Source organism: Struthio camelus, chromosome 3 (genome assembly GCF_040807025.1).
Source record: "Struthio camelus isolate bStrCam1 chromosome 3, bStrCam1.hap1, whole genome shotgun sequence".
NCBI classification, from domain to species: domain Eukaryota; kingdom Metazoa; phylum Chordata; class Aves; order Struthioniformes; family Struthionidae; genus Struthio; species Struthio camelus.
In genome coordinates this window covers 83,875,019-83,897,958 of record NC_090944.1, presented here as the reverse complement: position 1 = coordinate 83,897,958, position 22,940 = coordinate 83,875,019, and the positions used below count along the sequence as shown (strand labels likewise).

General features: G+C 36.7%; 1 protein-coding gene across 3 annotated transcripts in view; it reads right to left on the bottom strand.

The window, feature by feature from the left end:
* The window catches only part of SHPRH (SNF2 histone linker PHD RING helicase), a 57,703-nt gene that overhangs the window by 19,782 nt on the left and 14,981 nt on the right, over nt 1-22,940 (bottom strand). For all 3 annotated transcript variants that reach the window (XM_068938814.1, XM_068938815.1, XM_068938816.1), the window contains exons 11-23: nt 20,669-20,920; nt 19,821-19,899; nt 19,007-19,170; nt 18,662-18,918; nt 15,767-15,888; nt 12,733-12,821; nt 10,903-10,995; nt 8,206-8,313; nt 7,118-7,260; nt 4,435-4,608; nt 4,044-4,106; nt 2,861-3,086; nt 358-501 (exon numbers count right to left, since the gene is read on the bottom strand). In XM_068938814.1, coding sequence (XP_068794915.1) covers nt 358-501; nt 2,861-3,086; nt 4,044-4,106; nt 4,435-4,608; nt 7,118-7,260; nt 8,206-8,313; nt 10,903-10,995; nt 12,733-12,821; nt 15,767-15,888; nt 18,662-18,918; nt 19,007-19,170; nt 19,821-19,899; nt 20,669-20,920 — 1,914 coding nt within the window. The remainder of the gene's footprint in view (nt 1-357; nt 502-2,860; nt 3,087-4,043; nt 4,107-4,434; nt 4,609-7,117; nt 7,261-8,205; nt 8,314-10,902; nt 10,996-12,732; nt 12,822-15,766; nt 15,889-18,661; nt 18,919-19,006; nt 19,171-19,820; nt 19,900-20,668; nt 20,921-22,940) is intronic.

The window sequence follows — 22,940 nt, the reverse complement described above, 5'->3', positions numbered from 1 at the left end:
TCAATTTCATTCTCCACCAGTTTGGGAAATTAAAGAACAGTCATAGACAGGGGTCTCGGAGCCACCTGTCTACTGCTGAAAGAAGAGCAGCCTTTTGGAAACATGCCACTCTCACAGTAAGAAGGCTAACAGACTACGTCAAGATAATAGCTTCAAACTCCAAAAGGCTCAGACACTAGAAGTAGACAAGAACTCTTTCATCACCTAGACTTTCAGAAAATGAAACAAAGACATATTATAGACATTGTATATAAACAGATATAGGTATGTATTTTACTTTTGTAAGAAGTAGGGTCTAAAACAAGCTGCTTTATTCTTTCATAAAAAAACACGCCTCTTTCTCGCCAAGTATTCTACCTCATGTGGTTCTATAATGTGCAGAACTGGTGGATTTGGTTTTGGCTCATCAGGATGACGCACTCTCAGCCGTTCTGTAGCCATTGCTAGTTCATCAATAGCAGACACATGATCCCTCAGTACCATCCAATATTCATGAAGCAACTAAAAGAAAGGCCCAAACTAATTAGTAGCAGAACTCTTGAGCTGAGTTACCTTTATATGCCTCCACCATATGAAGTATACTGTGAAAAATCTTTTTGGAGTAAGGGACAGTATTTCTTCACAGTAATTCTGCAATAACAATAAATTATGAAGGAAAACTAAATCAGTGTAAGTATAATGTTGCCTGCTCTCTTTTCCAGTATCTCTTTATGAACAAATATAAATAGCTGTTTCTCTCTCATTTTTTCTACAGCTATTACAATAACACAATTGAAAGTTCAGAAATTGAAATGCCATGCAAGACTAAGCGAATGCTGAATAAAATAAGGGACAACGATTACACAATTTCTGAACCGCTAACTAGTATTGTAGTAAAGCTGCTTCTTAAAGATGAAGTATTGGTTCACTTGTTTCTTTAAAAATATTTTTTTCAGACATTAACAATTCTTTGAGTGTTCTTGATGATGAAGGAACAGATAAGACAAGAATGACACCCAATTCAATTCTCCCAAGTAAAAGTAATTACTGACATAAAAGAAATGGCTCAAACTGGAAGTATGCTACACACACAAATCAACAGATGCTGGTATTATTTTAAAACTAACTGATAATACTATACAGTACTTCTTCCCAGGGAAGCTCTCTATAATTAAAGTATTGCATCCAAAAATCTTCACTGATCTTATTGAAATCTGAGTGGCATAGATAATTGAATCAGTATTTCCAAGTCAGGACAGATGGAATCATAAATATATTCATTCTCAGGAGCATATTAGTCCTACCTTCTAGTTCCCAAAGTAAAAGAATACGAAGAGAATACTTGTTCCCTAACTGCAGCAGAAAAATCCCCACCACACAGCAAAGCCTCAGTAACCAGCTACCTTATGTCAATTTTTTTTTTTTTTTTTTTTTAAACATGAACTGCAGCAAGCCCAGGACATAAAATATTGAAGCATGAGAACAGCAAGGGTCAGCATTTTCCAATCAGCATTTCAGTACAATAATCACATAACTTGACTATCTGAGAACAGCACAAATTTGTTAGGTATTTATAATTTTAACTGACAGATAATATAATTAATAACATATGTATGTTATATAATATAATGTCAGTATACTATATATATATATACACACACTGTTATACATATATAATAATATATAATAAATATACTAACAGATACCTAAATGCTAAAATGTCAATTTCTTTAAATAGGTTTTTACACTGTGTCACACTGTAACCTAGTTCGTTTTTTTTTTTTTTTTTTAAGGCAGCTGCAGATTAAGTTTCACCTCTAAGCAGCCCCCCCACCCCATCCCAATCTGAAGGAGGCAGGAGATCAGTAACCAAGTTTGCTGAAAAACAAAGACAGATGGAGTTCGGTTAGTTTATCTATCTTAGATTAGGTGAATTACACTCTAGAATATCTTTTCTTCTTCCTTGGACTAGGACTTAATGCCAAAAGCTTTGTTCCTAGATGGCAAAGTAGCTCTGCTTTTTCAAAAACTCCTATGAAAAAGCCAGTTAAAGTGACAAGTCTCTAGAACCATGAAACAGAAGGCTTGGGAGAAAGGCCACGGGGAAAAAAAAAGCCTTGCAAGGAGCAGGAGTTTGATGTCAGACCACAGAAAATGAGTGTACAAAAAAACTGCAGAGGAGATAATCCTGACACTAGTGTAGCAAGAGTAATATACTGATGCTGAAATTTATGTAAATCAAAAAGGAGAAGTACTCAAGATAAAACATTTCTGATTACATCTAATCTATAAAACAGGATGAGATCCTGGTGTGCCTCAGCTTCTCTCCCTTCTCCACCACTGTTATTCACTGCAAGGAAACCCACACATGCAAGAATACGTAAGTGAAGCCTGGTATACTCCTCTTATATTTCCAGGTCAGAGGAAACTAACGATTTCATATTACGTTGCGTAGCACACATGCTGCAACTTACACCAAGCAAACAAGGCCCAGAAAAAGTGTGATGCTGAAAAAGATCTGTACCTAGCACAAGACAGAAGGTAAACAGAATTAAAGAATTAGCATTGGATTTGTTGATTCCTGCCACATCCTGATATAACTGAACAGGAAGACAAATCTAATTATTTCAGTACGCTGTCCTAATGGATTACATTATAGTACTTACTAATTCGCTTAGTAGCCAGTACAGCTCTTTTAGTAATTGTTAAATCATATGTGAACTATTTTTAATTAAATTGTGTAAAAAGAACTGTGAAAAAGCTTTGCATAGCTAAACCCTAATTTCAGATAACAACTTAGATTTGTTCATATGCAGCTTAAATTTGTTCACATTACATAAAATGCACCACACATGTTTTTTCACAGTCTCATTTGCTGTACCTTATATTCCTTTTTCCATGCTTCAAAGAGTTCCAGAAACATGCTGCCTTCTTCAGTTAGCTTAACATCCATTCGGTGAGCTTTGGCAAAGGAGAGAAGAGCTTTCAAGGCACGTTCTGTTTCACTGGTTGCCCACAGTCCTCGACTTGTGGTGGGCAAACGGTCATCAACAAGCCCTTCTTCATCTTCTATCATTTCTTCAAATATAGCCATTTGGCCTTTAACACTTAAAAATAAACCCAATGTAATATGATCACTGATTTTGTACTTTCACATCCATTTCTACATATTCATCATACATTTCAGCCTTCTAACACTTGATTAAAGAAAAAAGGAAACTAAACAAAGACATACCATACATACAGCTGTTTTATTACCTGATATCCTGAAACTTGCTTAGAATACAGTGAACTTGCTACCAGTAATGAAATCCCTGTACAGGCCATTTTGTCAGCTCAAAGTCATCAATAACTTCTGCAAAGACTTATGCATCTTAATTATTTTTTCGGTAGTTATCAAGGATTCTGGAACTGCCACATACATTAAAAACACTTTGCAATTCTGACTTCTTAAATCAACATGAGAGTTGCAGTCAAATCCTGATGCAAAGTCTACTGCTGTGTATTAGACCATTTAAGATGACTACAGCTTCTCACTTCTCTTCTCGACAAACAATGCCAATTCAAACATTTTAGATCATCTCTGAAATCTCCTCTCTCACTGTGGCTTTGGTCAAACTATGTTACTTAATTTATGAACTATACAGAACATTAAAATCAATGAATGGGAATGGTATTATACCATTTGTAATATGACTAAACAAACACTTGCACATATAGTAACGTGTTCAGCTATGATGTTTGTATTTATAGATGCACTTTCTGAACACTTCAACACCTCACTTCAAATGTACTGTCAAGTTACAGCAGCTGGTGAGAAAGTGACATGTATTTGTCCATTGTACACAACTTTTTTTTAAAAGTGAAATTTACGTGGAAAAATAAACCTGACTAATAAAACTGCTATCAAGTCCATAAGCAACAAGTTAGTCTTAAATGCCATAATTAGATTGTTCTATAATTTGTCTTAAAGTGATTTCAGACAACTTAAAGTAGAAAATATAAAGCAATAACTTTCACTTTTATTTTTGCAGTATGAGAATTTTATAAAACCATGAACTTACGTGTGAGAAAAGAGCTTTGACTCATATTCTGTGAACAGCTCATCAGCCTTACAAAAGACACAGCTGGAATACAGAAGATTGAAAACAGAACCAATCGGAATTGGACCAGAAAGCAAAGTAATTCTGATAATGCCCTATTCCAACAAATATAAAAACACACAAAGTCCTTAAAAAAATTAAGTTTTATATGTACACTGGATACAACTGACTGCAAAAGATTTTACATTTATAAAAACAACATAAGGTAACGTGTCTTACGAATGCATTTACAATGGCTGTGTACATATAAATCCTTACTATAGGTTAAATATATCATTCTCCTCTTTCTTAACTTATTTCAAATGAGGGAAAATACATCTTATGAAATATATTTCATATTTTCTAGACATACTTGTTAAGTGGAAGCCTAACAGGTCGCAAGTGGCAGATAGTAGCAGCCTCAATAACTTGCTTAGAGGGAGGGCCTTCTAAATTTTTCACTGCTTCTCTTACAATCTTTTGGAACTTCTTCACTTCGTCCAGTTGGGTTGTGAGCAGGTACTGAAGGCCTCTGCAGTCACGGAATCTGATTTAAAGAGGGAAGTAACAGCACACTGAGTCACCAAGTCAAAAACGCAAGAGAAGAAAAACAGCTTTATATGTCATATAAATACATACAGGTTGCCCAGAGAAGTTGTGGAGTCTCCTTTGCTGGAGATACTCAAAACCCGCCTGGATGTGATCCTGGGAAATACGTTCTAGAGGACCCTGCTTGAGTGGGGGCATTGGACTAGATGATCTCCAGAGGTCCCTTCCAACCGCAACCATTTTCTGTCGTTCTATATTGCCCTCTAGTTCATACCTTACAAATGCTTAGTAGCAAGTGCAACGCTAACTATCAGAAATCATTCCTATACACCCACTGAGATGATGCCTGCTACTTATACAATAGGAAGACTCTTTCTAAGACTGGAGAGGTGCAACTGTCAGTAAACAACCTGCAACATTCTGGGCCACAATACAAATCTACAAAAAGTCGATAATTACACACACTTAGTCTTATTTGCATCTGTCGGCCAGCAAACAGACTTTCAAAGCGCCTGTGCAATTCACAGCAGACAAATGCAGCCATTGCAAAAAAGTTATTGCATTTCGCACCTTAACTTTCAAAGTCAAAATTATTAAATGAACATGAAAATGAACTATTTTCCTAAAACCCAACCATCTTTCTTGATTAGACCTGGAAAAATGAATACCAGTTAAGTGCTTCTCATACTGTATTTTTCCTGTGGACAGAGGTCTCTTGCTGAAAGCAAGATGTCATCTTTACAAAGTCTTATACAAGACAACAGTACTACTTGATAGTACCACTGTCTTGCAAAACATTGTCATGTATATGAACGTAAGACTCCGTAAAGATAAGACTCCGTAAAGATAACATCTTGAACCACGCTTTCAGCAAGTTTGCCTAACATGGTAGTCTGAAAATACATGAATTACAGTTAAAAGTCTGTTGTTAATACAATCAGTTGTCAAACGCTCCATATTTATGAAAAACTCCCAATTATATCTTGATTAACCGTCTCCAGTACTCAACCATAAATTAACACTTGCTCTTTCCACCACTGACTGGTAACACATCACAAGAGCTAAAAGCCATTTTTTAGTATTTTTTCATTACACATGCTCAACTAAATTAAAGAAGTAACTATTATTTTATAAAAAAAAACAGTTGAGTCACAGATGAAACAGCCCGTCCGAAGTTATACAACCTATCAGTAGCAGAAAAAAGGCTCTTCCTAAATAGCCAACTTCAAGTGAGAAAACATCAACTTTGTTCCAGTACAAAAGGGCAAGCATATAGACACACAGGCATTTGAGAGGAGATTGCACACCCAAACAATCTTTTCCTCAATTTTATTTAGAGCAGAGGCAAAAAAGAGAAGTCGTCACTCTCAAATGGCACTTCACAATTTCAACAGAATTAAGTACATAAAACATCTGGTTAAGCCTAATGGGAAGGGGGGGAGGACTTAACACCTTTGGGGATCATGGTAACAGAGTAAACATATGGGAGAATATATCTTTATGTATTTGTGTATTTCTGTATACACACACACACACACACGTGCACACCCTCTCCCTATAATATGTATCCAATCAAAATAAAGGCAAGAGATAATGGACACAAGATGCAATACAGGATATACTGATTAGACAAAAGGAAAAGTTCTTTCACCAAGTGAGTGGGTCAAGTACTGGAAGAGATTGCCCACAGAGCCTATGACATCTCCCTCCTTGGAGATATTCCAAACTCGATAGGACATTACATGATTCTGTAACTGCATACAATAAACAGGAACTGTTCAAGGAAGATTTCAGGCATTAATATTACTAACTTCTTGATGTGATGCTATCTGTTTATATGATGATATCTGAAATCCCATTCGGAAGAAATGCATTAAGGGGTAACCATTAAGATCATTTGCTTGCATACACATATAAATCTGTAAAGCATTGCTTTGTAAATTAAGGGCATCATATCTATTTAACCCATAGGCTTGTTAATAGTGAAGTGTGGAAAACTGAAGTACTTGGGTAATACCAGATAGCTGCAGTTTCAATAGAATTTGGTAGTACTGTCCTCTTTAACATGAAACCAAAACAGAATTCTTTGATCAGAAAAACAGTGATGCTATTTTATGCTGTTATCTAAGGATTTTCTAATATAGCCTGGCCATTTCCCATTTACGTAAGTCAGTTTATTTTAGAGGTTACTCAATTTTAATGCAATAAGCTTTCAATCATTTTTGCTCAGCAGTTGAACAAGTGCAGAAAATTATAAGACCATCGTAGATAATACAAAGGAGAGCATCTTAAAGAATTCTTGCCTAGGAGAAAATTGAAATTCTCCCACTTTTGAGGTTTTCTATTTAGTTATCCCTTTTTTGTAGTGTTTTTGAAACTAAATTGCAGCCCAGATGTTCTGAAGCAGAAGTGCCTGCCATTTAATTGCAACTGTTAGCAAAGACTGATTGAAAGGCTCGAGCAGACTTAACAGTACTCATTACTCTATTTTGCAGGTACTGTCTTACTTGTCTGCCATGGAGAGTTTATTAGTTTGCTGTTTGTAGTTGCTGGTTATCTCATTTTGCACACGCTGAACAAGCTCCTCATCGATGGCGTATTGTATTGCTGTCTGGATGACATCCAACCACCAAGGAGAACCAGAATGTATCTGCATGCAGAAGAGCAGATTTATTCATGAACATTCAACAAATAACCAATTTACTCATTGTAGCAGAGGCTTATGCTCCTCTCTAGGCCTCAAACACAGAATAGTAAATTCCATGGGAAGTTACCAGGACATAAAAGTATGCTTATAAAGTACTTCTTTTCCTGCTTAAGTGAATACACGATTAAGAAGTGTACCGCATTCCAAACTACTTCCACACTTTTAAATCGCTTCAGTGGAGTTAGATTCATGTAGGCTGTCTACCCAAAAAAGCCACAGAGAGAGATATTGTAATCTACAAGTCTTGTGTTTCTCTCTTAATAAAAAAAAGAAAAAACCAAAACAAACAAAAAATCACAACACTTTAAAGAATAACACTAAGAGAAGGTGAAGGCAGATGAAAAAGACATTATTTTCTCATGTGTTTTAATCCAAATAGCATTTCATCTCATGTCTTCATCAATTCATTAATACTTTGCACCCTCCCATTAAACCTGAATTGTCACAAAGACTAAACGTAGTTAAGCGTTAAGCACAATGACTAAACGCATATTAAACAAACAAACAGAAACACAGTTCCTCTGGAAGTAGCTGAAATCCCATCTGATATACAACAGAAATATTTCAAGGCCAAAGCCTGTAACTTCTAGAACTACACTGTATGTGAAAAATAGTTAATATAAAACTAAATAGCGTGCTAAACTGTACTGGAATCATCTCACCACAACTGTGTATTTTTCTTCTTAGTCATCTGTTCATCACGTACTGTGAGCTCCTTTAAGTAGGGAGCACAGAATACGTTTTGGACTCTGTGCGTGCACTGCCCAACTCCTATTCCAACTGGGGCTTCAAGAAATTGTTAGAGATAAATACGTGGAGTTCTGGATGAACAGATGGAAGGGGGGAAAAATTCAAAATTCACAAATTAAATACATACGAGAGACTTGCCTTTCTCTGGAGCTCTCGAATTGTCTGGAGAACTGGCTGTAAGGCCTGATGGGCTTCTGCAACTTCTGCATTGGATTTACTCATATAATGCTGTCGAAGTTGTTCTGCCTGCATGAAAATGGCGATATAAGTCTTGCACAACTCATTTACATTCATAATGTATAATCAAATACGTAAAAATTCCCCAGCTACCATACTGTTTTAGAACAGCTACCTAAAGTGCATAATCTACTCACCTTCATTTACGAGCAAAATTTAGCATTATTGTTTTCCTCCAGAATCTGTTATTTATTAGTAAGCCTATAAACCACTTGTGAAGACTGAAACTATTACAAAGGTGTTGACTATATAACTTTGCTTTTTGACAAGTCCAAATAACACACAAGGAACACAACACATTAAAAGAACTCAGATTTAACTCATAGTCTTTCTTCACCGTATTTTAAAAAATACATTGTGTTGAACTTACACAATAAAAACATCCTAGAACAATCTGAAAACAGCACAATTTAACTTTACCTATATACAGTACTTATCGATACACTAACAAGGAAGGTTTAAATATAAAGTCCGTTATTTTTAGGTGTGGATATATTTCAATAAAAATTACCTCTGACAGTGAAAATCCCTTGAGGCATGTGATTCTGTAAAAAATTTACAGTTTGTTTGGTATTTAAAAATACTTAATTTTTTTTGTTTGCTTGCCACTATCAAAATAATTCTATTATTGTTATGGATGAAGCTTAGCTACTGAAACCAGAGAGGAGACTCACATATTTGGATGAGCTGATTGTGACAGATGGCTATGGAAAGCAATCTCTATTTTGTTTACAAATGAAAAGCAAAGTTTCCAGTCCTCCTCCTCACAAAGCCAAGGAAAAGATGATGTAAACAAATTGCTACGACTATAGGACATAAAAAAAAAAAAAGGGCAGTGTTTCTATAAAGGTTTGTAGAAACATATTTAAATATTTAACTCTACCTCTCCAAGGGGCATACATTAGTCACTTGAAATGGTCAAACATCATGTTACCACTCTTTCCCTAAATACTCGAGATATTCCTGTGCTCAGAGATGTGATCACAGGGAAAAGAAAGTGGTTGAACAGGTAGTAAATTAGTTTGGTAACCTGCTCCTGATACAACATTAAGGTCAGCTTTACTTGCTAACATTTTATCATTTTGAACTGGGTTTGAAATAGCTGTCCTTCACACATGCAAATGACATTTCTGGGACCTATCTGTGAACATTTGACTATAGAAACTAGTTCAAGGAGAAGTTTCTACTACTTATTATGGTATTCTTTTGAGACAAATATAAAAGGAAGGGGAATATGGGCCCAAAATGGCCTAAAGTCTTGTCTAGGTGGGGAAACGAGTGTGCAGTAAGCTAGGATGCAAGCTTAAAATAATAGCTAGTTTATATGAAATTCCTCTGTCACACCTTATCATACAAGCGAAGGCAAGGCATGCACTAGGAGATTCAACATTTCAAGTTAGGAGACGGCAGCTAATGCGGCTATAATTTGCATACGACTAGTATAGCACATAAGCAATTTATAAGCGGAAGGACCACCGATCATCATCTTGGTGGCAAAAGCTTCAGGAAATAAAAACTGCCATATTTTTTCAGGTTTTACTTGTTTCCATTCTGTACACAAAGAAAATCCCAAATGAAAACCCTAAAACAAGTGCTTCACATTTTTTCCATTGCTGGGTTGGCGAAATCCCCCCCCACCCCGCTATCAACTTCAGCTCTTTGTTTCTAGTCATAAATTGCTTTTAGAACACATTTCAGAAAAATAAAAAAGGAAATGCTGTCTATACACAGAACTTGCATAAAAATGTTAAAATACCACAAAACATCCAAATAATAAGACAGAAACTGATCACCACCACACAACTGGAGAGGTGGAAGAACTGGGGAAAAGAACGCTTAGAGGGCACAGAATAGTAACCTTCCAACAGCTAAGAGGAGGTTGTGAGAAGATGGAGCCAGGCACTTTATCGAAGTGTGTGGCAAGAGAATAAGTAAAAATGGTTATAAACGGAAATGGGAGGCTCCCATACGGAAATTTTTCTTTCATTGTAAGGCAATTAACTATTGGAACAGGTTGCCCAGATAGGCTGTGAAACCTCTGTACTAGCAGATCTCAAAGGCCCAACTGGATAAAGGTCAGAGCTACTTGGTCAGAAATCAGTGTTGACCCTGCTTTGAGTAGGAAGTTGGACTAGAGACCTCCCAAGGTGTCCTTTCCTGCCTTAATGTCTCCACAATAACAATGTTCTTTTGCAAATACAGTCCGTATGTCTACCACAAGTAACCAGTAGGGAACAAGGATTCCAGCTATCTCACCAGAGAGATTTCGTTGTTAAGGATATAGTTAAACAGGCTGGTTTAGCCAGTTAACGTATAGTGACTTGCTTATCTGGCCCAAGATGGCTAAACTTTCTAGACAGGTAGGCAGTCCAAGAATGAATGGGGAAGATGCAGTTGTTAAAGGACACGCGAGTATGAGTAATACAGGGACAGCCTGGACAGACCCCACTGACAAGATTCAGGCCATGAAGAAAACTGAAAACTGGACCTTCAAGTTGAAGGTTACTTATCGTTATTTCCTTGTTTAGACAAAATAATGAGGAATAAAAACAAGTTTTTCTTCAAAATATATTTCTACAAAAAATGAACAATATTTACCTCTTCTGCAAGTTGGCCATCACGTAAAGTGGGTGGAATTCCTGGGTGCTTTGCCAGCAACAGTTCCATCAAATTGTGTGTAGAATGAAGTCTCTAAACATACACAGTCATCAATAATCATGAAAAAATATTTCATTATTTGTAACAGGAAAAGACTAATCACCAATGAAATCCTATAGCAAGAAATTAACATTAATTTAAAGTAAGATTTAACTTTTCTCTCTTAATTTGAAAGCATCTTATAAAGTAAGTGTTGTTTTCCTCATTTTACTGAGGTGGGAAATAAAACAGACTAAAAAGATCATCTTCAGGATCTTACAGCAAATCCGCAGGAAAGTCTGATATCACGTCTTCCGATTCTGTTCTGTACTCACACTCCTAGTCTAAACTGCCCTTGGCTATTACAGGAAACAAGTTATTTACCTTAAAGCATATTGTTTTGTAATGGCTTTCACAATGTAACATAGAAATAAGTCACTTAGACCATCTAAAGCAAAATAAAGTATAAGGAAAAAAAAAACAACAGCTCCCAAAGCTCCAAACATTTTCATATTTTTCACTTTTCTGAAACAAAAGATGACCAAATAAAACATGACCTTTTTGCTTATTTTAGGGAGAATAAATCTGATCATTATTTATGCATATATAGGCTCATCATATATATATCTCAAACTAGACCCCTAACATTATGCTGCCTGTGTATCCCACCAACTCATATCGGACACCTCCACCACCTTGATCTAGTGTCATTCTTGCCTCCCTAATTCAGCTTTGCCTTGCTACTGTCTCATCCCTTGAACAGCATTAGCCAGTGCTGGTTTGCCATTTTCTAAAACAACCAGCTCTACACAACCAGGAAGTACTCAAAAGAAGTTGCGTTTTATCACACAACAGCAACATACATTTTCAGAAAAAAATATTGCTTTATATTCAATTCAGTATAATGGCTTCCTTAACATTTTCATTATATTGATGAAAGTGGCTTAACAAGTTTATGCTGACACAGCTATGCTGAGTGGAAAACGTCTCTGGAACTCACAAAGGAAAAGGACTTTGATCAAAGAAACATCATGGTGGCATCAGATGACCACATGGAAGATACTTAAAGAATAATTTACTCCACTTAGTGAACCAAATAAAGAAAAACAACAGGCAACTGCTCAGTTATTTATCTGCCACTAATATACCTAAAATATTTTGTTATGCTGAAAAAGCAATTTTCATCAATTTAGTATTGATATTTCTTGAAGAAATACCAAGATGCTCCTTATAGAACTGGCTATTTCTTATTCATCTTATTTTTCATAAAGCATTCAAAATATAATCTTTTTTTTCCTGAAGAGAGACAAGTACACTTCAATTCTTTTTCATGTTTTGATGAGCTTTCAGGAATATCTTCTGCAGTGCAAAAATTTTTAATTCTTCAACATGATGTGTTTATTTCATTCTTTATGCCATTCCAGTATCCTGTATTTGCACTTGTCGATAACATAGTGCTATTAATGTGAGCATTCATAGTCATAGACAAAAGTCTAGGGATACAGCTTGTTAAGTTTTATTACAGAACAGCAGGTGGAGATCATACGCTGCTTCTGAGGTATCATTAAGAATGACAGGTAAAAGCTTTTAGGAAAAAGAGTGGCTTTTATAAAGCCAAAAACGTGAAGGTCACTGGACAGATTTTTATTTAAAAACTTTGATTATGGCAGCAGGCTAAAAAAAAAGTCACGTGGCACACTGCTAAGGGGAGGAAAACAAAACTGACCTGATAAATTAAATCTATAGCATTCTAATTCTTAATTATGTCTTTATATTTGAATGTTCACTCACTTGTAATGAATCTGTTTTGAGCTTTTCTTTGTGTTCTTCTGAAGAACGCAACACTTCTCTGTACAGCTCTGCAGCCGATGCATATTCTCCTAAATAAAATAAATAAATAAAATTTTAAAAAGGGCACACACATGCACATGGTGTTGGTCTTTAAATATCTGAACAGCCAGGACTTACCATCGTTTGCAACGTACTAAAATGTTTTTGGAAGGGCTGTTCTATATCTGCTTATCTTCATACAAGTCTTCCCCATTCATTCTTTCCCCTCCTCCCCCTCGCCCACCAAAACCGTTAAAAGACAAAGCACTACATTTTACAAAAACTAAACCATCTTCCAAGTTAACTATATTTTGTCACAGCAAGATCTGCCGACTTCCTTGATCTCAAAATATGTATTCACACTTGTATAAATCCAAAACAGTCAAATGCGGCATTAAAACATCATCTACAGCTCATTGCAGCGATGCATTACTAGTTTTGCACTGCACATATCTTATTTGCTCTTACAGAGCACTAACCACAAAAACCAATGAAGACTTGTCATACCTGAAATAAGCAGAAATAATTAACTACATGCAGGGAGCAAATCTACTGAAGGTGCCAATATCACAATCACTTTCACAAAACAGATTATATAAATCGTAATTTAAGAAGAAATGCAAAATTGAAGTTGTATATACAAAAGCAATAAAAAAAGTATATTACCTTTTCAGAACTAACAGAAATTTATGTTTTAAGCCATTAATAGTCTTGGGAGAATCTTAACATAAGGGGAGGGGAAGTATAGGGACAAGAAATGCGTAAAGACAGATATCACTGTAAAACCAAAACAAAAATCCCACCTCCCACCACCTTTCTAGGTATCTGGAAGTATAACAATCCTATTTCAACAAGATTTATTGGTTCTCATATTGAAGCAAAGTTACTAGCTTTAATGGTGTAGTCCTGTAACACAGCATTGCCACTGTTAGTAACAGGCGATAAGGTTTGCACTTAATTTACAAAGCCTCAGGACTGAGGGCTGTCATGTCTGCTTTGCCCAAACTTTTCTTGATCTGCCTGCAGGGTGTTTTTTTCCCTTCTCCTCTTTTCCCCCTTTTTTTTTTTTTTTTTTTAGTAATTTCTCTAATTGACCAGCTGTCTATGGCTAATCTATTTTACTTTTGTTTATCTTTATGTGGTACAATTATAGTTTTACATAAATAGCAGCAACAAGTAGTTATTATATGTAAAATGAGATATTTATGACTAATAAAATGATGCAGCGTAGTAAAACACAGGCCTAGTACAATAGCAGAGGCCTCGAGAAACAGAGACATGGGATGCAGTATAAAGAAGTACAGGCATGGCGTGATAAGAGATGGGACACAGGCTTGGCACTGAAGACCCCACAGCTACAAATAACTCACCATTATCAGGTAAAGAAATACAAACCTAGAGCTGGACAAAATTGTGTTTAGGAGTAACAGAGAACAAAGAAATAATATCTAATATATGTAAAAGGCACCACACCCTGTAGAGTAAATTTTAATGTAACATGGAACTGCAAACCAGTGAGGACAAATGTGTAAAATCATGTTAGCAAACATGTAAAAATGACTCCAAGTGGATCCTTGAGCGAGGAAGAAGAAATCATCAACATAAACATCATTCTCCTCCTGGCAAAGAACTCCAGATATTGACAACTCACTGTAACAACCCCCCTCCACTAGAAACCACCAAACTTAGGACCCAGAAGAGCAGTGAAAGGCTGAGCATAACACCAGGAAAAGGCATAGAAACTAAAAGTGTGACTATAAAAACGTTAACTACGTTATTATTCTTTTTCTTCCCCCTGTAATTGGATCTGGACTAGTAATTATTAGACTATCAAGATTTCAGTTATACTAACAAATTCTCGGCCTTACTTATGCTTAAGGCGTGCTTCCCTCCTTGCCCATAAACAAGATCTTGAATGTAACAAACTGGTAGAGAACGTGGGCAGCTCTTCTGTGAACCTTACAGCATTTTAGAGGACAACCTTCATGGCAAGTTGGGGCAGTTCTTTTGCATGCAGCCTACAGATAAGTCACAGAAGACCAGGAACGCAGTGAATGCGAGTTCCTTTGGTCCTGGTAAGCATTTCATCTAAAGTACAACTGATTAGTTGGCAACCTAGGCAGAGCTTTTTAGACTAGTTAAAAATCTGAAAAGTGAAGAAAAAGCTTTGAGCTGTGTGAACCAGAGGTGCAGAGCTCTCTGCCTCTGCCCTGGAGGAGAGGCAGTTCAAATCAGGAAAGGGGGAGAAATCCCTGCCAGATTTGGCTCTGTATTTACAGAAGGGTGTGTATATATTTATAGAAGAAGTATTTATATTTACTGCCTTTTACTAAGGCAAGTAACTAAGGCAGTTTGTTTGTGAAAGCCTTACTTGAAAGAAGAGAACATATAAACAGGGAAATTTCAAGCAGCTTGTCAACTTGAAAAGACACTTCACTTGCCAAGACGACTTTTCTTTCACATTTGCAATTAGGCCATCCAAATATAGTACTTCGTTTGGCAGGACATTTAAGATTAATATAATTATTTTGATTTCTGGTTCAAAGGTTTTTTTTTCCTCCAATTCAAACCAAACACATGTTGACACACTTGGATAGCAAGGAGTACTAATTTAACTGCTAGGCAAAAGCACAACCCTCCTAAGGCAGCCAACAAACAGACTAGTCAGCATGGCAGCTTGCACGGCAAGGGGTACAAAGGAAACCCAGAAAACAGGACTGATTCAACACAAGCACTTTAAGTAGAATTACAAAAGCAGCATTTATTTTATCCTCTCAGTACACAGGAAGACTGGAAATACTTTTAGACATCTCAAAGGTGCAAACAGCCTTATCTCGTCTTTTCTCCCTCACTCAGGAAGGAGAAAGACCCTCTCTAGTTTCCCAGGATTTCATTACGGGTTTTTCCTTGAATGCAAAAGGCTCACTGCTTTTATGTGCTGTCATTTAAGCCTACCAGAAGGAGTGAAGAATATGCTATAGCAGTCCAGTCTTACCTTTAATGATGTGGATACCCGCTAAGCCATTAAGAGCACACACCAGCTGTCGATGAGCTTCCTCACACTCTGTTCGACATTTCTTCTGCAATGAAGTTAGCAGCTCCTCCATGGTCATGGTACTGAAATATAGATCAAATGACTAAAACTTGAAATAAAAAGATAACACTACAGAAGTTAAACTATCATACTGTGCAGTATGAAAGATTATGTTACACACATCCAATATACTGCGCAAATGTTTATTAGACATTTTTTAAAAACAACCTAGGTCTGTTAGCTTCTGTTCCACGTAGAGCTCTGCCCTACCTAACCTGAAAGAGTACTTCAAGAGGTTGAAATTACCGAAAAATAAGGACAAAAAAAGGAACAAGAAAAAAATTAAAGTTAAGAAAAATAACTCTTCACAGTGCAAAATACTTTGCTCCTTTTATTACAGTGAGAGACAGGAAACAACCAAAAATAGACCTCATATTGCTAGAAGCTGTTCAAATGAAAACAGCTAGAGAGCCTACATTACTTCCCCTTTCAAGCTAAACACGCGAAACTGATGAGATATAGAAGTAAAGAGAAACATTTGGAAAATGACAGCAGTGAAGATTACCAAGAATCCCTTTAAGTTACTGCTTTTCTACATTTTTATTATTTATAATTCTAAGAGGAATTTAGTTAGGAGAGAATCAGCTAAACAGAAAAATAAAGGAAAGGGAGAGATAAGAGATAGAAGCAGGAACAGAGATGAGAAGGGAAGAAAGAAAGAAGCAGGAAGAACAGCTTGCAGAAAGGCCAAGGGACACAGAAGCAAAGGCAGAAGGAAGACTGATGCAAAGAGACAGGAAAGTAAACTGCAACGTCAGTCTGCAAAATCTGACCTGAGGCTGCTTCTATGACCCATTGCTGCTTTGAGACCAGAGACTACCCCTTCCCTGGAAACTCTGCTTCTCAGCTTCACTCACCTTCCGGAGAAGTATTTACTATGTGGTGTTTACTCTGAAAGAGTGACATCACCCCCCAAGCAGAGTATCCCTGTCTAGGCCTTTATTTTCCCCTCCTCATAACATCATCTATTTACAAAAAACTGTTTCTTGAGTTTAACTACAACGTTTTACTAGAGCAGGCTTTATATTTATAGCATCACTATTTCTGACCAGTGAAATTCTGCAGATGCACAAACATCACTTGCTGTCCATACTTCAATATTTCTACCCATTGCTGTTTACCTTTCATTTTCAAAACCATCAGCAGTTTTGAGGAAAAGTCTATGCATATCCTTTTACTTTTATAAACTACAAAATTTGATTTACTTGTAATCCAAGACTAGCAATTAAGTCAAAAAAGTTTTTGACTCAGTTTAACAAGAGAAACCTAGAAAACACCCTTTTGAGGGCTGTCTTTTTGCCAAGTAGATGTTCTCACTTACTTCTTTCACTAAACAGGCAGGAAAAAGGCCATCTAGCATAGAATATGCTCCAAGGTCAGCTTTCCTGTTTCAGTCCAATTTCTCTTATTCATCAGCGTTCCTGGTGCTGAATTTCTTGATTATTCTCATGCACATAATCACAGCCAGGAGCCAAAACTTCTGCCTATTCTGGGAATGTCCGTTGCTGCAGTCAGGCTTGGTTCACGAGAAGGATATATAAATAGTGCTTGGAAACAGCTTTTCCTTGCATATACGTTTTTAAGAAAGATTTAATTTTTATTGCTGGTTTTTTTTCTTTTCTTTTTTTAACCACAGTTACTATGCTGTTGTCACCCTGCCAGCATTCCACTGAAAGCAATGCAGTACTAAGACATCCCCAGCATACTCAGCTCAGTTTGCACGTTTCACTTGTACTCTGCGAGATCACTCTGCTGCAAATAGTAATGTTGTGTGGGCGTGTGTGAATATTGATTTTTTTCCCCATGTTTCAGTCCTTGCTTCCACACTAGTGGAAGATCTTCTGCCTGTTCGGCAGAAAATGCTACAGCATGCTGCCTACTACTAGTCCCTGCTGAAGTAGCTGCAAATTTGGTTACAGCTACTTAGGCACGCTGAAGGTGTCCTATATGAGAAAGGAGGAGTAGGACACAAAACTTTATAAAAGGATAGAAAAAAAACAGGATAGAACAGGTGATCAACAGCAGGAAACAATAGAACAACAATTGTAGTAAGTATTAAAGTTAAGCTTTTCCCTGCCTGTAACTTAAAAAAGGAAACAATACAAGCAGTGCTCTGAGAGTCTGGAATGGCAACATCTTGTTCTTTTACAATCTGAACTCTAATTGACTGAAAAAGTAGCAGCCAGGTTTTGCAGAGATGCAGAGATGCAACATGCTCTTGGTCTAACAAAGGTGGAGACTAAACTGGTATTTGTTGCGCATCTGTGGAAAGGGTGATCTTGGAAGCATGCAAAAAATGCATTTTAACAGCTCTCACATTTGGATCGACATTTAAAAATTCTGTAACCTCACATTAAAACATTTTCTTGGAATTAAAGACTTATTCTGTTATGTTTACCCTTTGTTCATTGTTCTCATTTTTTATGGTACGTTTTTTAAGATTTGAAGAAAATTAGTTTACTTAAAACTGAAAAAAAAAAATCTCTTTTGCTTCATACTATAAAGCTAACCTGCAACACCTTAGCATCCATCAGCACAATGAGGTTAAAATGTAACTGCACAAAAAAACTGCCTCTCAGTGCTATTTTCTCTAACACAGGAATTGTACTAACCACCATACTGCATAGCATTCAAATTCTGATATTACATAGCTTAGTGTGGCACGGTTGCACATGTTTTACTAAACAAGCGTGAAAGTAGGCTTACTTAAAAACTGTATAAGATCTTGCATCATTAGCAATAACTGGAGTTTTGCTTTGGATAAAGCAAACGATTTAGGAAATGATAGAAATTCACCTTTTCTGTAATGGCAAGAACTCTCCCCGAACAGCTTGTGGATGGCAGCAGGCCTGCCTCAGCCGCAGCAAAGGGTACAGAATAGAAGTCACAGTCCTTCTATCTAGGCTACTGAGCTTAAGACTCCAATCTGAAATCTTCCTCAGTTTTGCTAGGGCATCCTGGCAGCACACCTCATGCTGGCGATGATAGAAGTGTCTCTCCACAGGAGAGAAGTGAAGCCAGTGTACATTTTCTGTCTGGGGGGGGATCTGAATCTGTAATTAAGAAAGAAAATAAGTAATTTGCAAATACCACTATTGATAAATGTTATTTAGAAACTTTAAAAATAAAAAACTCATTTACTTGGTCAATCACATCCTTCTTTGCTGATCTCCACATTATCTTGGCAATTAGACTGTAGAGAGGCCGAGGATTTTTCCTACAGTAAGGGCGATATAAAAGTTGGTCCCACCAATGTTTGACCCAGTAAGGATCAACTCCAAGAAAAAGGACTAGGCCATACAGATCTGCCAAGAAAAGAATGTATTTTAATAAAATACTGTTTGTGTTTTAGTATTTCAGAACATGCCTCCAAAAATAACTTTCACAGAACGGTTATCAGGCATAAAGCAGCTACTATTTAGCCATTATTTTTTCCACTTGTTTTCCAGTCATTCCCTCACGGAAAACGCTGACTGGAGGTAGGGGAGTGGGGTTGGGAGAGGTTATCTCCTTTAGTTAGGCACTGATTTTTCACATAACTTGTAGAAATATGATTGTTCTTGAGACTTTTTTTTAAAAACAATTTGAGTTTAGATGAACTGACCAATGAATTCTAAACCTAACTGGAACAAGGGTGTGAGGTAAAAATTACATACGGTTAGCCTGGCATGCCAGGTTTTTGTAAAACGGTATTGCTCAGTATCATTGCTTTGCAGCCTGCTGTGCACCAACTGTCTATTGCCCACCATCCTAAAAGTGGCTGCAATTCAGAAGCGTTTCACTTCCCTATTAAGGCAGGAGAAATTAACAAAAATCACAAGACCAACTGAATGCAGTCCACAGTATTTTAACAAAGCCATAACCTAAGTTAGCAGACGTTTTAACTGCTTCAAATCACTGTCTAGTTGTCAGCACCAAGGAAAACTCATAGATGCCACTTCTACACAAAGCTCACCTTCTAATCCTCGCTGCACAGGAGTACCACTGACACACCAGCGATTGACTCCACTTAAACGGAGCGCCATTTCAGCAGCCTAGCAAAAGAAAATAGAACCAATGGTAGGAGAGAGAAAACAGTGGAACGAAGTCTAAAAATATGATCATTTTTAAAAAGTCTAATATCGTTCCAGTAAAAAAAACCTAACAATATGTGTATAAAGTTATTGAGCTTTCTTAAAAGCAGTCGAAAGCTGCTAAAAACCATATCCACCTTCAAATAGATCTGCAAAAAAGTGTTTACAAAAGGCAAATAGTTAGCAAAAGAAAACGTTAAAAGAAAAAAAAAAACCCACACAACCATTATATAAGTAACTTTTTTGACTTCCTGTTTTGGGCAAAAAGACTGGACAACCACTAATTAAAATAATCTCTCTCTGCAGACTGCTGACTTCGAGCTTCCAGAGACACTGCTATTTTAGCTTCTAGACCCAAAGGACATACGTATGCCTCCGAACCATGTCACTGAACAGGCTAATGTCTTGTTTGAAACTATCAGCACCACATACAACACGATGACCTAGTTCCTTGAACTGTCAGTATACATTATGTTAAGTATTTTTTGAGTTGGATATACTTCAGCCTGCCAACATTCCAACAGCAGAAACATTTACTATTAAATATCTCCAAGGGTAAATAAACTATTAGTCACTTCTAAACAACAAGCTACAAGGACAAATCGCCTGAGTACACTCAATATTAAGGGGGGGAGTGGAAGAAGTCAGCTGCTCTATCTTTTTTATTATTTACAATAAGCTTGTCAAAATCTTTTCAAGCTAAATAAATGCATGACTGGGAACAGCATACCTTTGCAGTAGTGCATTCAACCATCTGTGCTTCATCAAGGCAGATCCTCCACCACTCCACTGCTACTAAGGGGCTTGGGATGGCCATGTATCGTTTCTGATTCCTGAAACGGCGCCCATCTTCACTGTTACTGTGGGGTATGTCTACATAGTTCAGTTCAGTGCGGAGGACATCATATGTGGTGATGACTACCTCCTGCTCGGCCAACATGTGTGGCTGCAGAAAGCCATGCTTCTTCACCCCTTGATATACCTACATAGATTTATACCCAATAACGCAACAGCAAAGAACGAATGTAAGAAACACTAATACGATTTGCAAAAATTTCAAGACAGCTCAATACGGCACGTGCTTTCAAAAGCGCTCCTAATACAATATGAAAGCATTCATAAAACCTGTATTTATACAGTAATATAGTGGGAAATCCAAATAAGTAATGCAGTTAATAAATGCAATAGATATTGATGTAAAATTCATATATGTATTTATTTAAACCTACACAAAATGTCCAATACTGATTTTTTTCCCTCCTCTGAAAAGAGGACTTCAGTATTTGCTACAACAGCTATTGGCTACAGTAGGTGTATGCAAGATTAAGTATCACGTAAAGTTGTAAGGAGCAACATTATGGCAGTCAGTGTTACATGTCCTTCACTCTCTTTTATTGCACGTGTTACCTTCCTTTTTTGACTCCTAAGAATTTCATTAAAAATTAGGCAAGGACAGGAGTATGTAGCAAAATATTTAACAACTAAAACATTAATCAGATTATCATTTTTATCCGCAGCCTCATCAGAAGCGATCCACGTACACCAACGGAAAACATACACCTTTCATAATATATATTGCAATATATCTGATATTTATTGCAATATCAGTTCTCATCTACCTCCTCATTTTAAGCCTAATGGAAACATACAGCGATTTATTATTAAAAAATTTACAAGGTAAGCTAAACATTTTACTGCATTTCCTCACGTTCGCATTCGGTACCTAAATAAAATAGAGTAAACATAACTTATGAGTTTCAAGTAAAACTCGTTAAAAGTTCAAACAACATGTGATGCAGGCACAATTTAACCAATAAAATACGTTGAAAAGGGAGCATGTTGCCACCTCTAGGGTTTTTTGTTACTCAGAGCAATTGCTACCAGAGTGATATACCAACTGTATCTTTTTTCTCTTCTTATACAAACTTATCTTCCTTGCCTCTAGAATTTACCTCTGGAACCAGCTTCAAAGTTACAGGCATCCTATTGCTTACTCCAAAAATTTTATCACTGGCTACTTCTTAGCATTCATCTAGATCGGTATATTAATACTAATATTAAAATGGGTAAGATTTGTTTCTTAACAGATTGAGATATTCATGTATCTGTGCAAAGAAATCCATATTCCAGTCTCATCTTCAAATATCTGGTATCTTTTTTCTATTCCTCTCTGACTCTGTGATTTTCTAGTCTATTACACGAACACTCTAGATTTTTGTAGATAAGAACAGACCATCTTGGTTGCAAACACTTGTTTTTATCATTTAAGAAAAATCACACCATCTTACTTCTGAATCACTCAAAGCGTCACAAACTTTCGTGTTCTCTTAAGTTAAGCAAAACATAGTCTAAAATATCTGAATTATGGTGACTAGAATTGATTGATTCTTCCCTCCCGCCCCGCCCCACCCTTTACCCCTTCATCAATATAATTTTGCTGTTAGCTTCACTGTTACCGGTACCTTTTCTCCACTAATCTCCTTGTTCTACATTTCTGACTACAGCAATATAATGCTTTTGTCAACTGAAAGAAACATTTACAGAAAATTCCTGTTCAGCCCTAGAATGTGTGACAATAGAGCACACACAACCAGATTAATGCACAAGAGCTGGGAGGGCAGAGAGAGAGGGAAAGTATGCTCACTGAAGCAACTGAAAAAAGAGCTGTCAAAGTCTAATGATCTCTTTCAAGCATTTGTGAACAGATTTTCTGGAGCTTTATAACTTGGCCAAGTTTTGGTGGTTATCACAGCAGCACGAAAAGACAACCTGCTACAAAGCAAGCCCTACTGATAAATTTTAATTCCTTGTTCTAAAACACAAAAGCATTAGAATTTCTCATGCGTTATAAGCAGTTGAAAATAAAAAAAGACGCTCCCATGCAAAACCTGTTAACGTGGGAAACTGATTCTCTGAAACGTCTGAACTATTTTCATTTCAACTTTACAGAAAAGAGAATTTTCATTTGAAACAGCATTGAAAGACAGTCTGGGTGGCTTACA